Source organism: Silurus meridionalis, chromosome 2 (genome assembly GCF_014805685.1).
Source record: "Silurus meridionalis isolate SWU-2019-XX chromosome 2, ASM1480568v1, whole genome shotgun sequence".
NCBI lineage: Eukaryota > Metazoa > Chordata > Actinopteri > Siluriformes > Siluridae > Silurus > Silurus meridionalis.
Window position 1 is genome coordinate 13,687,862 of NC_060885.1, and position 14,753 is coordinate 13,702,614.

At 38.0% G+C, this 14,753-nt stretch overlaps 1 protein-coding gene across 1 annotated transcript; it reads right to left on the bottom strand.

The window, feature by feature from the left end:
• Positions 1–3,540: 3,540 nt before the first annotated feature.
• pygl (phosphorylase, glycogen, liver) lies at positions 3,541–14,746 on the bottom strand. The gene is made up of 20 exons (XM_046862447.1): positions 14,469–14,746; positions 13,434–13,535; positions 13,226–13,304; positions 12,671–12,774; positions 11,885–12,016; positions 11,036–11,147; positions 10,872–10,954; positions 10,565–10,702; positions 10,000–10,092; positions 9,675–9,821; positions 9,424–9,587; positions 9,130–9,244; positions 8,272–8,373; positions 7,896–8,043; positions 7,681–7,739; positions 5,044–5,185; positions 4,289–4,496; positions 4,042–4,176; positions 3,887–3,953; positions 3,541–3,757 (listed from the first exon to the last, which is right to left on the bottom strand). The coding sequence occupies exons 1-20, from the start codon at positions 14,709–14,711 to the stop codon at positions 3,569–3,571; spliced, it is 2,562 nt and encodes an 853-aa protein (XP_046718403.1). The 5' UTR covers positions 14,712–14,746; the 3' UTR covers positions 3,541–3,568.
• Positions 14,747–14,753: the final 7 nt, after the last annotated feature.

The window sequence follows — 14,753 nt, forward strand, 5'->3', positions numbered from 1 at the left end:
AATGAGCATTCTTAGGTTTTAGACTACTACATTTGTCTTATAACAGTCTTTGGTAATGTATTAGTTATGTACCCTAATTAGTAGGTGTGCTCTGTTAATATGATATTCATGATATGGCACGACCTATCAAAGCAGGATGCATGTTTGCCTCACTCTTTTGAGGTTAGGGGTTTGATGCCCATCTCTGCCCTGCATGCACAGGGATTGTAGGCTTCGGAGAGTGTACCCTGAGAACTCCAATTACTTCCCAAATCTGAAAATATGTGAGGATTCTTTACATTTTAAGTCACACATTTCAAGTTCGCTTTAATAGGCTCCATGATCTCCTGTGTAGGATAAGCAGCACCGAAGATGGCTGGATTAACACAGTCACACTGGCAACTCAGTGACTGGGTCTGTCTCATTTCTGGAATGAGAACATATTGCCAGACAAAAATATCCAGCTAACAGTAGTCATGTTTGAAAAAAAATACTGCTAATGAAGCAATAAAAAAATGGTTCACACGAACTGTGTATGGAAAAATAGACAAGCTGTCATCTCTGCTGTTGCCTTGTGTGATCTCAGTGCCTAAACCTGGCGCACTGGTATTCTGGTATTCTGCAAAAACGTTTGCATTCACAAAATACAGTTTTTGCACAGGCATCCATACTTGGTTATGCTTAAGTTGTACAAAAGTTGTGATTGTTGTATATCTGAGGGTGTATACTCTGGCTCCCTCATTACAGATCTAAATATAAATTGATATTATACAAAATGAATGCATTGCATTGATGGTGGGCGACAAGGTAAATGTGTCTAATAAAGTGGTCAGTAAGTGTACAGAGAAAAGTGTTAAAAAAATGCACCTGACACACTAGTAAGGTAATGTGGTAAATTGCACATAGCAATAAGCTGCTGTTGGGCAAGTGGTCAGTCAATTGTCTGCATTTGTTAAAGCAACTGGACCAAACTGAACCAAAATTAATAACCAAAACACTTGTATTTATTTTGGTTTCTGTCTGGTATGTTTCTTACTTTATGTTGGTGTGGTTGTGTCATTCTCCCATGGCTGTTCCTGTCCCCAAAGGCCCTGCCTAGCTGAGACTTATGAGACCAAACAGGCTTGTGTCAGTTTATTTACTGTTCTAGAATCAGTTGCAGCATTTGTACTGTAGCTGGTGTCTCAGTTGCAGCACGTACAAGCTCGCACGGAATCAGCTGGTGTGTACTTTGGGGTGTGTGTCATGGAGACAAGCAGGTAAGTTGAAGATTATCCGACACTAGTCCCTGTTGATAAGAGCAAGCAATGTCAACTGTGATTCACCAATCACACATTTATTTAATCCCCTACTTCACAAATTCTATATTCTATCTGATTATAAAAATTATGATTAGACATTGTATACATTATTTGAGTAGTAATTGTATAGGTTCACCCTGTTTTTAACTAAAAAAAATATTTGGACTTTTAAATTAAATTTAATATTTAAAAATTATTTAATTAATCTATCAGTGAAATCCTGAAACATATTCAGCACAAAGATAAGCCAAATCACAAACCTAAGGAACAAGGCAATGTCTTTAGATGGTGCGGATCAGTGATCCAGTCAGAGCCTAGATCTAAACTATATCAAATTGCCTGTGCAATGACTTGGAGAGGGCTGTATCTTTTGACAAAAGGTTTTTTGTTTGTTTGTTTGTTTGTTTGTTTGTTTGTTTTACATTTTTGCTTTAAAAACTTTTCTTATTTGTTTTTTGTTTCAATTTTGTTGGTTGCTATTGCCTTTGCCACATTATGGATTCAACAATTTCTGACATCATTTATTTTTTATAACACAAAAACTATTTTAACAGGGTTGAAGACATTTATTTCCCGTATATGTGATTTTCTTGTGCGATGGTTTGACCCTTAATGATTATATTGGCTATTTTTCTTGGATTACACTCTTGCTATTAATTTGTTCTGGCTTTCTTTTTTCTCTGTTGACATGCTTGAATATGATTTCACACTGCATTTTAAATAAACATCTAGGCATGGAAAAGCTAGTGGCTTGATGCCGCTAATGCCCCTATTAATTAGTTAATTAAAAAGTGCAATTTTGACCTGTCTTGTAGCATATTTAAATGGCACTATTGCCATTTGTCAATCACAGCTTGTTCAGTAACAGTATCATAGCACCTATAATTTTTGTTTGCTGACTAAACTAGGTTGCTAGTGAGTTAATTAATACTCTGTTCTTTGAATCAGGCTATATTTTTATGGATTAAAGTATTTGTTAGTAGCTGCTAACTACAGTACGGACAAACTGTTCCTATTCCAAAACATTACAGTGGGTCTAAATGTCATTATTTGTCTGTGTGAATAACTTGTTGCTTAGTAGTCTCGATTGTTTTCTGCTACACCATGTAGTGTTGGACAAGTGTATACCGCAGGTGACAGGGCTACCAGGTTACTGACTGTTTACAAAATATTAATTGTGTCGGACCATGCACCCGCAAGTATGTTATTTGTAAAGGGAAAATAGATCTAATATGTAAAGCTTGAACAGGGTTCAGTGGGACAAGGTTATGGTTATATAACTGCACTTGACCTTGCTCAGTAGAAATCCAAATTACAATATGGTGGGTTTGTTTAGCTAAAACCTTAAAACATACTAAATTTATCCCAGATCAGTGTTCTTAAACCATTTGTGAGCTGTTTTTCATCGTTTTATATTATTGTTTATTAGATCTGGTTACCTATGTATTCTTTAAAACTGGTACGTACTTTATAAAACACACAAGACCATACCATCTTTTGCAATTCTACTATTTCTGGTGTTGGCCATTGTGGTGCCATATTTATTATTGACTCAGAGTCTATTGGCAATGGTCTTGGTCTTGCCAAAGGTGGTCAAAAACTCAATGGTACCTGTACCTGAAATACACCCTTGATGGGAAATTGTTATCTCTGAGGGAAGCATGCACACACATTCACATTTTAAGGCAAAATAGTGCAACCAATCTACCTTTCAGTATGCTTTGGTGAGGAAGGACTAAATTAAAAAACTTGGAGGAAATCATTGTAAGCATTTGGAAAACATGTAAAAGTCTGCACAGAGTGCAGGATCGACAGGAGAGCCTGGAAGTGTGAGACTGCTCTACTGCTGCTCAAACATATTTTCCTTGTTATAATCAGGCCATGAAAATCAGTTGACACTTAAATAACTGAACCTATCTATTGTTGATATGTTTGTATATATTGACGTTATAAATAGAGTTAATAGTTAGAAATACAGTTTTTAAATATTGCACCTGATTTTTAAATAAGATATGCTCTCTAAAGAGCCAAAAGAAACGCCCTTAAACGTTTGCCAAACGCAAAAGCTGCTAAATTGTGTCTTTGGCGCCATCTGCTGTTTATGATGTGTTATAGAACGTGTTTATGTTTAGGACTTCTGTTATAACTTTTCCATATAAATTGGTTAAATATGTACAAAATGTACAAAATATTCAATGACCATTGAAAGTTGTATACAGAAAGCTTGTATTTGAACAGTACATCACTAAGTGAAACGCTGACTCAGTAGTAACATCATAATGTGTCGGTCAGATCTTGCGAAGTGCGCGTGCAGTCTCCTCGATCGCTTCTCGTGGCTCGTTGGGAGGTGGGATCTTCAGGTCAGTTGGCTCCACCCCCCAGATCTGAGTGGCATATTCTGTGATAGTGCGGTCACTGGAGAACTTTCCAGAAGCGGCAATGTTTTTAATGACCGTTTGCGTCCACTTTTTCTGATCCTGATACACAAATAAATGAAGTTATAGATAAAAGCATGCATTATATATATTCATGATCTTTTAAAGTAGTCTGAGAATCTAAGAAGATGGTTGTATATGAATTAGAGATGTTTTTTGAGTATGTTTTACCTGATACAGAGCACTGACTCTATCCTGGCATCTAACATAGGACTCATAGTCAGCAAAGACTTTAAAGCTGAAAGACAAAATGGAAATTTGCAATGACACCAAAGTAAATATATAACAAAGATATAAAATAAATCTGATGTGTGTATATGATGTACCGGTCATGGTTAAAGAGCATGTTGATGATGTCACTAAACAGTTCTGGTTGTTTGGGTGAGAAGTAGCCACTTTTAATCTGGTTAATGACTTGCTTTAGCTCTGGGATGCTCTTGTAATAATGCATTGCATCATATCTACAACAAAGAATAGGCACAGACATAGAATAAGTTCATCATACTGCCACTGCCACTGCCTCTCTCTCTCTCTCTCTCTCTCTCTCTCTCTCTCTCTTTTTGTTCTCAATACCCCTTCTGGTCCATGGCTGCCACTTCTTCCACAGCCATGCCAAAGATGAAGATGTTTTCCTGGCCTGCTTCCTCTGCCATCTCTACGTTGGCCCCATCCATTGTGCCGATAGTCAGAGCACCATTTAGCATGAACTTCATGTTTCCTGTGCCTGATGCCTCTGTGCCTGCAGTTGAGATTTGCTCAGAGAGATCTGTTGCAGGGATCACTGTACAAACACACACACACACACACACACACACACACACACACACACACACACACACACACACACACATACATACATACATACACAAACACAGGGAAAGCGGAAGAGAGATAGAGAGAAAGTAGTTATAGTATAGTTTTCAGGGGGTCAAGCTAGCAATTAGAGTAAGCAAAGTTATATATTAGGGCTATCAAAATTAACACGTTAACACAAATTAATTTAAACATCACAAATTTTATTAGTGTGCTATTAATGCAGCGAGCATTTCTGTTTGACCATTTTTTTAATCAAAAATATAAATAAATAATTACAAAACCTTCAACCTAACACACATTTATTCATGATGTCGTTTCTTTACTCAGATATAAAAAAGAAATATATATATATATATATATATATATATATATATATATATATATATATATATATATATTTTACAGAAAATAATACAATGCAAACATATTTTATATACTGCCCATCTCTTGTGTAGTGGCCACCTGGCGACTTTTAGAGCAAACACATAACTTTTATTGTGTCTGATATTTACCTTTCTCTGCCAGGGACACTCTGTAGTTTTCCAGAAAAATGACTTTTAGCTTGTTACCAATAATGGGGTCATTATTGACCACATCTGCAACAGTGGTGATGAGTTTAATGATCATCTTAGCCATGTAATATCCAGGTGCAGCCTATGTACAAATAAACATAATGTACAAATAAATATACATATAGATAGGCTGGTTTTAGTGTTTCAGAAAAGGCTGATCTCTTGGAATTATCACTACAGTCTCTAGAATTTACACTGAAGGGTACATTAAACTAAAACATCCACAAATTGTATGGCCAGACTGGTTCAACCTGAAAGATAATCTGCTACTTTTGACTCCAATCCTTGTTTCCTTGGCCCTTGCAAAGCACTAAAGGATAGTTTTTTTTATTACTCATATATCACTCATACAAGAGTCTTCTGTCTGTCATGCGAAAGATACAGTCAGGTGCCTTTGAGGGAAACCAAGAGAAAACTGGCTAAATGTGTTGCTGAAAAGTCTTAAGAATTTCTTCTTTTCAGTTGTAAGCCACTTCAATATCAATATATTTTGATTGAGTATTAAACTGTGTGTGTCAACACAGCCATTAGGGTTGCACAAGCCAGTGCACTCTTAGTGCTGGTCACAAGCCCGGAACTAATAGGGAGGGTTGCGTTAGGAAGGGCATCCAGCGTAAAACGTGCTAAATCAAATATGCAGATCACAAACCTGAATTTCATACCCGATCGGTTGAGGCCCGGGTTACCACTGACCACCACAGGTATCGCTAGCCAACATGGTACCGGTGGAAATTAGGCTACTGTTGGCAGAAGGAGGAGAAGGAGAGGAGGAAGACGTCTACAGAAACAGCAGGAAAAGTAGAAGTATAGGAGAGTGGAGGTTAGGGTTAGTGAGAGGGTTAGCTGATATGATGGAGCGGAGAATGGTAGATATGTTGTGTGTTCAGAAGACCAAGTAGAAAGGGAGTAAGACCAGGAACATTGAAGGGGGTTTAAATTGTTTTATAATGGTTTGATGATAATGGTTAAAGGTTTGATGATAAATGTCATCAGTGCTTATGCTCCACAAGTGGGCTGTGAGATGGAGGAGAAGGAAAAATTCTGGAGTGAGTTAGATGAAGTGGTAGAAGGTGTACCTAGGAATGAAAGATTGGTGATTCAGGCAGATTTCAATGGCCATATAGGTGAAGGGAACAGAGGTGATAAGGAGGTGATGGGTAGGTATGGTCTTAAGGAGAGGAATGTGGAAGGGCAGATGGTGGTAGATTTTGATAAAAGGATGGAAATGGCAGTGATGAATACGTATTTTGAGATGAAGATAGGGTGACGTATAAGAGTGGAGGAAGGTGCACACAGGTGGACTATGTTCTATGTAGGAGATGCAAACATAAAGAGATTGGAGACTGTAAGGTGTTGGCAGGGGACAGTGTAGCTAGAAAACATCAGATGGTGATCTGTACAATTGCTTTGAAGGTAAAGAAGAAGAGGAGGAGAGTGAAAAAAAGAATAACATGGTGGAAACTAAAGGAGGAAAACTGTAGTCTGAGATTCAGAGAAGAGGTCAGACAGGGGCTTGGTGGTGGTAAAGAGGTGCTGAATGATGGACCAACTACTGCAGAAGTGATAATTCCCTAGGCAGGTACTTTGGGAATACATTATGGTAAAGAGTAGTGGAAGCCATGCTGAGAGAAGAGGTGACCATTTATGAGAAACAGTTGGGTTTCATGCCGAGGAAGAGCACCACAGACGCAATATTTGCTTTGAAAATGTTGATGGAAAAGTATAGAGAAGGTCAGAAGGAGTTACATTGTATGAGGAAGTCAGGCGTGGCAGAAAAGTATGTGAGGGTGGGGCAGGACATGTATGAGGACAGTGGGACAGCGGTGAAGTGTGCAGTAGAAACGACAGACTGGTTCAAGGTGGAGGTTAGATTTCATCAATCGGCTCTGACTCTTTCCTGTTTGCAGTGGTGATGGACAGGTTGACGGATGAGGTCATACAGGAGTCTCCATGGACTATGCTGTTTGTGGATGATATTGTGATTAGTGATGAGATTAGGGGAGCAGGTTGAGAAAAGCCTGGAGAGGTGGAGGCACGCGCTGAAGAAAAGGAAAATAAAAGACAGAGACAGAGAGAAATGAGTTTAAGTACCTGAAATCAACAGTGCAAAGTAATGAAGAGTGTGTTACAGTAGTAAAGAAAAGATTGCAGGCAGGGTGGAGTTGGTGGAGAAAAGTGGCAGGAGTGATTTGTGATAGAAGGGTAACTGCAAGAGTGAAAGGTAGGTGGCGCTGGAGGTAGCAGAGCTAAAGATGTTTTCATTGGGAGTGACGAGCATGGATAGGATTAGAAATTAATTTATTAGAGGGACTGCGCATGTAGGGTGTTTTAGAGACAAAGTGAGAGAGATAGATTGAGATGTTTTGGACATGTGGAGAATGCTGAGGATAGAGCCACCAGAGAGGTGGAAAAGAGGAAGACCAAGAGGGAGGTTTATGGATGTGGTAAGGGAAGATATGCAGGTAGTTGGTTTGAAAAAGGCAGATGTAGAGGACAGAGTAGTATGGAGACGGATGAACCGCTGTGGCGACCTCTAAAGAGAGCAGCCGTAAGAAGAAGAAGATTAAACTGTGTCACCTTGCCACCAATAATCACAGTGCGTGGTACAAATGGTGCTGCTGGTCTGCTCTTAATGCCTGAGAAAACAGACAAAACATCATCACAGAAAACATTTGAGCATCATGTCTAATATATACCTGATTGTGCCTGAATAATGTGTGCATTTTGCAGTTACAGAGCTTAGAAAGTTAACATACTGTCTGTTAATGCATGTGTATATGTTAAATACATACGGTTGTACATGGTGATGATATGCAGGCAATTGAGGAGCTGTCGTTTGTACTCATGAATTCTCTTCACCTGAACATCGAACATAGAAGCAGGGTTTATCTCCACTTGGTACTTTCTCTCCAAGTACTCAGCAAACTTCCGCTTGTTGTCCTAAACAAACACACACACACACACACACACACACACACACACACACACACACACACACACACACACACACACACACACACACACACACACACACACACACACACACACACACACAATAGGCAAATGATCAATAACCATAATGAAAGCACTGCTGAAGTTACATCTCTACTGCTTTTTGCACATTGTACATACACCCTGAATATGAGTATTCATAGTGTGTGTCCCAACCTGTTTGACTTTAGATACATCTCTGATAAATGCATTATCATCCACCAGATCATTCAGCTTCTGTAACTGCATCAGGTCTTTTACATAGTCTTCTCCAATCACCTACACACAAACACAACAGAAGATCAACGGAAAAAAGGTTTAATCATAGATCAGCTACACACTAGAGATCATTTTTATAAAACTTTCTTTCGGCTTCTCCCATTAGAGGTTGCCACAGCGGACCATCCACATGTTTGATTTGGCACGTTTTCTAGAGATCATTTTTATAATAAATAAAAAATAATAATAAATATATATATATATTTCTGTCCAAATTTAAAGGAGTTTGCTTAGAACTGCTTGCCTTGTTTTGTAGCTGTTCTTTCTCTTATTTATTTATTTTACTAATGACTTTAGGTTCCTTACTACCTATCTTATCTCAAATATATCACAGTGAGGTCAGACCTTACACCAATCAAAATGTCTTTGATTAATACATACACATGAAAAAACAGGGATTTGGCAGAGGCATAGAGAGTCAATCCAACAATTCTTCCATAGAATCGCTATTGTATATACTGTAATACTGCAAGATCTTCAGGGACTTTATCACTTAGGACATTGCCAAGCAAGCAAACAGAGTGCATCCCTTCATGCACTCTGTTTATTTCCATGAAGTAGATTTAACATCGTTACTACTACTACTAGATTTGATTTTATGAACATATAGATAAGCAAATCTAAACCTCAAATCAAGTAGGTAGCTCATGCAATTTATGACTGGAATGCAAATCATAGTTGTCTTTTTTATAAGTATAAATATTTCTGCATATAAAAAAATTAAAATACTTAAATAACATTTCTTCTGCACACTACCTCTGCGATCAGGTCGGCCAGTCCAGGGTTGCACAGCAGGAGCCAACGCCGTGGAGTAATTCCATTTGTTTTATTCTGGAACTTTTCTTCTTCCAATTCACTGAAATCTTGGAATCTAACGGAAGGAAAAAAACAAAACGTTGATGATCATGTGTGCCAGGCTATATTCTACTGCTTAGATGGTAATAAACATTTATAAATAGGCTTATTCTATATATGAATCTCATCTTTTTTGATATCATTAAATTATAGGAATTTGTGATGATCTCGGCTTGATCTGGGTGCGTGACTCACACTTCATTTTTGATGATGTCAGAGTGAATCTCAGCAACTCCATTAACAGCATGGGATCCAACAATGCACAGGTGAGCCATGTTCACTTTCTTCCCACCATCCTCTTCAATTAGAGACATTCTACGCAAACGATCCATATCCCCAGGGAACAGGGATGCTATGTGCTACAAAAAACACAAATACACAGCAGCTTTCAGTTTCTATTTAAAATCAGATTGCAAGAAATCTGTGATTTGTATGTCCACACTCACATCGAGGTGTATCTGGTTTATCTTGTAGATGATTTGCAAGTGGCGTGGTAGAAGTTTCTCCAGCAGTTGAACAGGCCAGCGCTCTAGAGCCTCAGGGAGCACGGTGTGATTGGTGTATGCGAAGGTGCGTTTAGTGAGATCCCAAGCCTACACACAGAAGTGGTTTCTCAAAAAAGCCTCTTTATTTAGCCAATTTGCTAAATACTAAAAACTGAGTTTGATAGTAGCCCTGATATTATTCTTATTATTTTTCAGATCTTGATAGGTTTTTGTTAATATGAACAACTATTAGATAAAGACTTCTATATATGCATGTGTCTCTTACTGTGCCCCATTCCAACTTCTCAATGTCCACTAAGATCCTCATTAGCTCAGGGATGGCCATGGCAGGGTGTGTGTCATTCAGTTGGATGGCCACCTGAGGCATAGATACACGCAATGATTAACGCCACTGTTTTCCAAAACCAGACTGAGCTACGATTGTTCAGATGGTACGTGGGTAGAAAGTGTGACGGCAAAAAATCTTTCACAGCATAGGTGCCAGAGCATCACAAATAAGGGGCCAGTGTGGATGATGGATGAAAGGGTGAAATGAATTATGCATAATAAAACGTAAATGTTGGCATATACTGAATATTATGCCGTAATGACACTGCAAAGCAGCTGAACAGGATAAATTAAGAATTGAACCATAAATCATTTAAATAATTTTTCATGCAGTCATGAATCACCAGGGGTTTGGCTCTGACTGCTTTGGAAGATATTACCACAGTAAATCAAATTTACATTTTTTTCAAACCTGATGTAAGCTCTAATACAGATTGTAGATAGTACAAGTAGACCACAAAAAGTATGTTTTTTCCCTGCTTCAGCATCAAGGTTTAACAAACCTTTTCAGGAAAGCCGCTGAAGGACAGAGGGACAGTGCAATGCGTTTTTGATGTCTTAAACCGCCGAATCACGTCCTGCAGAGTTGCTGCCACTACAAAGTACTCCTGCTTCAGTCGCAGTTCCTTACCTTCAAAAAACTACAGGACAACAAATTATTGTGTAATCTTACTACCACATTTGGTTTCCATTCTTTATTCTAAGAATTAACAGAGAATTAATTCATCCTGCACTGGTTCAGAAAAACTTGTTCAAGAAGTAATTTCCCTCTGTAAGTGTATCTAAAAGGATTAGATAGGCAGAACACACATTGTCATTGGGGTAGAGCACTCTGGAAATGTTCTCAGCCAGGTTCCGGTCCAAAACAGCCTGGATGTAATCCCCAATGTTGACTAAAGATAGAATAAATACACATGAAATAGAAATGTGTCATTATATAGAGAAAGTATGTGTAAGCATTACTAATCACCCACAGTCTCGAAGGTTGAAGTCATTAGGTGCTCGTGCAGACCACAGTCGCATTGTATTTACAGTGTTGTTCATGTAGCCAGGAATGGGTGTGTCATAGGGCATAGCCAGTACCACCTGAAAGAAGACAACTTTCTAATATATTCAGCTTTATAACTATTTACACTCACATACTATTTTATTAGGAAATTCTGTATGTCTACTCATTATGCAATTATTTTATCAGTCATTCTTTTCGCAGCAGCAAAATGCATATGATTATGCAGATACAAAATAAAAGTCCTGTTTGATGCTCACATAACAGATCAGAATTTTTTTATGTTTTCTGCTGTTATCGCTCATTAACATTAGCTCATTTTTGTGCATACTGAGAAACTTTTTTGCTCATCACAGTTGTGAAGAGTGATTATAAGAGTCTCCTCATCCTCATCCTCCATGCTAGCTGAAACCAATCTGCCCATTTACCTCCAACCTCTAGTTTTCCCTGCAAAACTGTGCTTCACTTGAAGTTTTTGGTTTATAAAATATTGTGCATGAAAATCCCAGGAGGTCAGCAGTTTTTAAATACTCAAACCAGCCTATCTGGTACCAATATCCATGCAACAATTAAAGGCACAGACACCTTTACTCCATTGTAATGTCTGATGTGAACATTAACTAAAGCTCTTGACCTGTATCTGCATGAATTATTGCACTAGGTCACTGACACTTAATTGGCTGATTAAGTTACTGCATAAATAAGCAGCAGTTGAGGTGTTCCAAGTTGCCAATGAGTGTAACTGGTTTATATAATTTGACATAGCATTGTTAAATCATAAATTGTTGCTGACAGTTTGTGCTTTTTAAGACCAGACCTGTGTATCAACCCATTTAGGTCCTTCTTCTGTCTCCTCTACTCGTCCATAAAAATGGACTGGCAACATGTACTCAGGACGGGCCTTCTCCCATGGGTTTCCATACCTGAGCCAATCATCAGCTTCTTCAGCCTAATGCACAAGACATTCAATCAAATGATGTAAATATGACATCAGTATGAAAAATGCAATGCAATTTTATGAATAACAAAATATACCACAATGTACTTTAGAAAGATATATATTGTTTTGAATGCCTTTCACAATATCTCTGTATGTGTGCAAACACATTTTTTTTGGTTAAAGTCCAAGTGTGTGTTTGCAGTTCTGCTCACAAAAGTTCTGTTCATGTGCTGTGTGAATGAAAAGGTTAAAAAATACAAGCCACGGATTTCTATTGGCTCGCCACTATCAGCAGCGTGACCCCTGTGCACCGTGTGCACACACAGAAGTTACACTCCTGACACACAAACAGAGTAAGAGATAATAAGCAAGTGCAAGAGAGTAAAAGTCTGCATGGAAGATGGGTTTCTGACCTGCATGTTCCAAATAATTCTGAAGACTAGCTAATTTTGTATTTTGATGAGGCAGTGCCTTCAAAATAATCTTTTGAAGGCACTCAAAATTAATTAATTAAAAATAATTTTCTAAACTATATTCTGTATAGGTCTGCCAGCTCTATGTTGTTTAGTTGTCTCACACAAACACACATATACAGTAACTGTGTGGTATGCTGGAATACAATATAATATGATAGTCATAGCAGCTTTCAGTCTGGTTGTTTACCTGCCAGCCGTCTTTGATTTTCTGGTTGAAGATCCCATACTCGTAACGGATCCCATAACCATATGCGGCTAAGCCCAGAGTTGCCATAGAGTCCAGAAAACATGCTATAAACATGAAAACAATAAGCACATGTACATTGTCTTGAACAACTTCAGATAACTAAGTTTGATTGTTTGTAAACTTGTTTTGTCTCCTAGAACTAAGTTTTGAGAATCAGGTGTATAAAATGTGGTTGGGAGGACTAATCAAGCTCCCTAGGTGGTTTGTAGCCTGTTTTTGTGATTAGATTCCATAGTGATAAAAAAAAAAAAAAATGTCTGTAGAAATAAATGTTAGTGTCTGTGTGTTGGGTTTGTACTGTATGAAATTAGTATTGATAATTTCCCATATTATGTCCTGTTATTCTCACATTCCACAATAACAAAAGTAACATTTGCAGTAACAGACGATGCTAAAGCCTTGTGGGAACTAAGAGGAACGAGAGCAGCAGGAGACACAGAAGGGCAGATGAAAGAAAATGGCAGATTGAGGCAGAGAATTTGAAAACTGTAAGACCTGCCAGCCGGCCTAGTCCTCCATTCCCTAATCCTGCATCCTCCTCCATATCCTCCAAATCCTCCATGTCCAAGCCCAACTAAAATGTGAAAAAGACAGTAAACAGTCAAGTCCATTCTGGATCATAAAAATCATGCATATTGAGTGTACTTACTGCAGCAAACACATTATCAGTGCTATCTTTCTCTTTTTTGTCACACATTCTTACTTGATAGATGGCCTCATCACAGGCGTTCTGCAGTCCTAAATTGATCATGGTGTTCTGTAAAGCTCTACCCATATAGAACTCCAGGGAAAGGTAATACACACGCTGTAACACATCCGGTCAAAAAGATCAGAAAAGTGTTATATACTGAGCGTAACTGATATAGCCAATATTAGTATTTAATAGAAAAGCTGCAATTTCATTAGTTATGTAAACAGGTCAATTTTTCATATCATATGATTATGATTCACACACATACACACACAGGCATACATATCATGTCGTGCTCGTCATCAATAACATGTTTTTTACAGAATCACATGAAATAGGTATGAAGGCGAATTTCATCATCCAGTATATGACATCTTATGTAATCAGGTGGAAAATAAAGCAACATGTACATACCTATATAACAAATGAAAAATTATTATGCCTTTATTTCTTTTTATAAAAATGTATGTCTATACACAGTATTCTATTCATTATTAATAAATCCAGAAATACACAAAAGCATTAGTCCTTGTTTGGTATAAATATGGATTTATCTCAGACTTCTATTTGCCTCTACAGAGTCCAAAACTTAACCCCGTCTTTAATCCCAAGTTAAAAACCAAAACAAATGATATAGTTTCAGACATGTTTTAAGCATTATAATAAGTTAAAGTACACCACAACATGATTAAAAAGGGTTAAAAGAACCAGGAAGTCAAGTAACCAAAAATAACTGTTCTATGGCATTTCTGTAAAGAATCTTTTTGTTTTACCATTTAGAGAATGTCATTGTTTTCAGACTCAGGCACCAAATAACCTGTAGAAATGGTTAAGTTTTGTTTCTGTTGGTTTCCTTGGTTCAAGTATTTACTCAGGCCTCTGGAATAAGTCCTATCCTTCTGCCTTTATAAAACCTTAATCATAGGTGGACAACATCAAATAAAAAGTTGTCAGAAGGTCATCAGGAGAGTTGTATCCTCTTCATTTAGAATAAAACAAAACATAACAGCTAAAACAACCAGCTCCCTAGATGACCTGTGATCTCACCTTTGGGTCCTTCTCATAGTAGAACTGCTGGGTTCGGATCCAGCGACCAATCAGGTGATCCCTCACAGTGTGTGCTAAAGCATGATAATAATCAAGTGGTGTGGCCACATTCCTGTCCTTTACCAGGGTGAAATGCAAATGGCGATTGAAGCCTTTTTTGAGCTCAGCAACATTTTCCACCCCAACAATCCCGCGGATGCTAATCTGCTTGCGTTTCTCCTGGTCAGTGAGCGGAGTGGCCATGCTGAGGGTCTGTCCTTCTGGAAGACACTGTTAGAAGTGTGG

Excerpts from the sequence above, each read along its gene's own strand:
- pygl (XM_046862447.1), bottom strand. The coding sequence starts at position 14,711 with ATGGCCACTCCGCTCACTGACCAGGAGAAACGCAAGCAGATTAGCATC. Across the intron at positions 13,536-14,468 it reads ACTATGAGAAGGACCCAAAG|CGTGTGTATTACCTTTCCCT; the intron begins GTGAGATCACAG and ends GATGTGTTACAG. Across the intron at positions 3,954-4,041 it reads ATGCTCTTTAACCATGACCG|CTTTAAAGTCTTTGCTGACT; the intron begins GTACATCATATA and ends TTTGTCTTTCAG.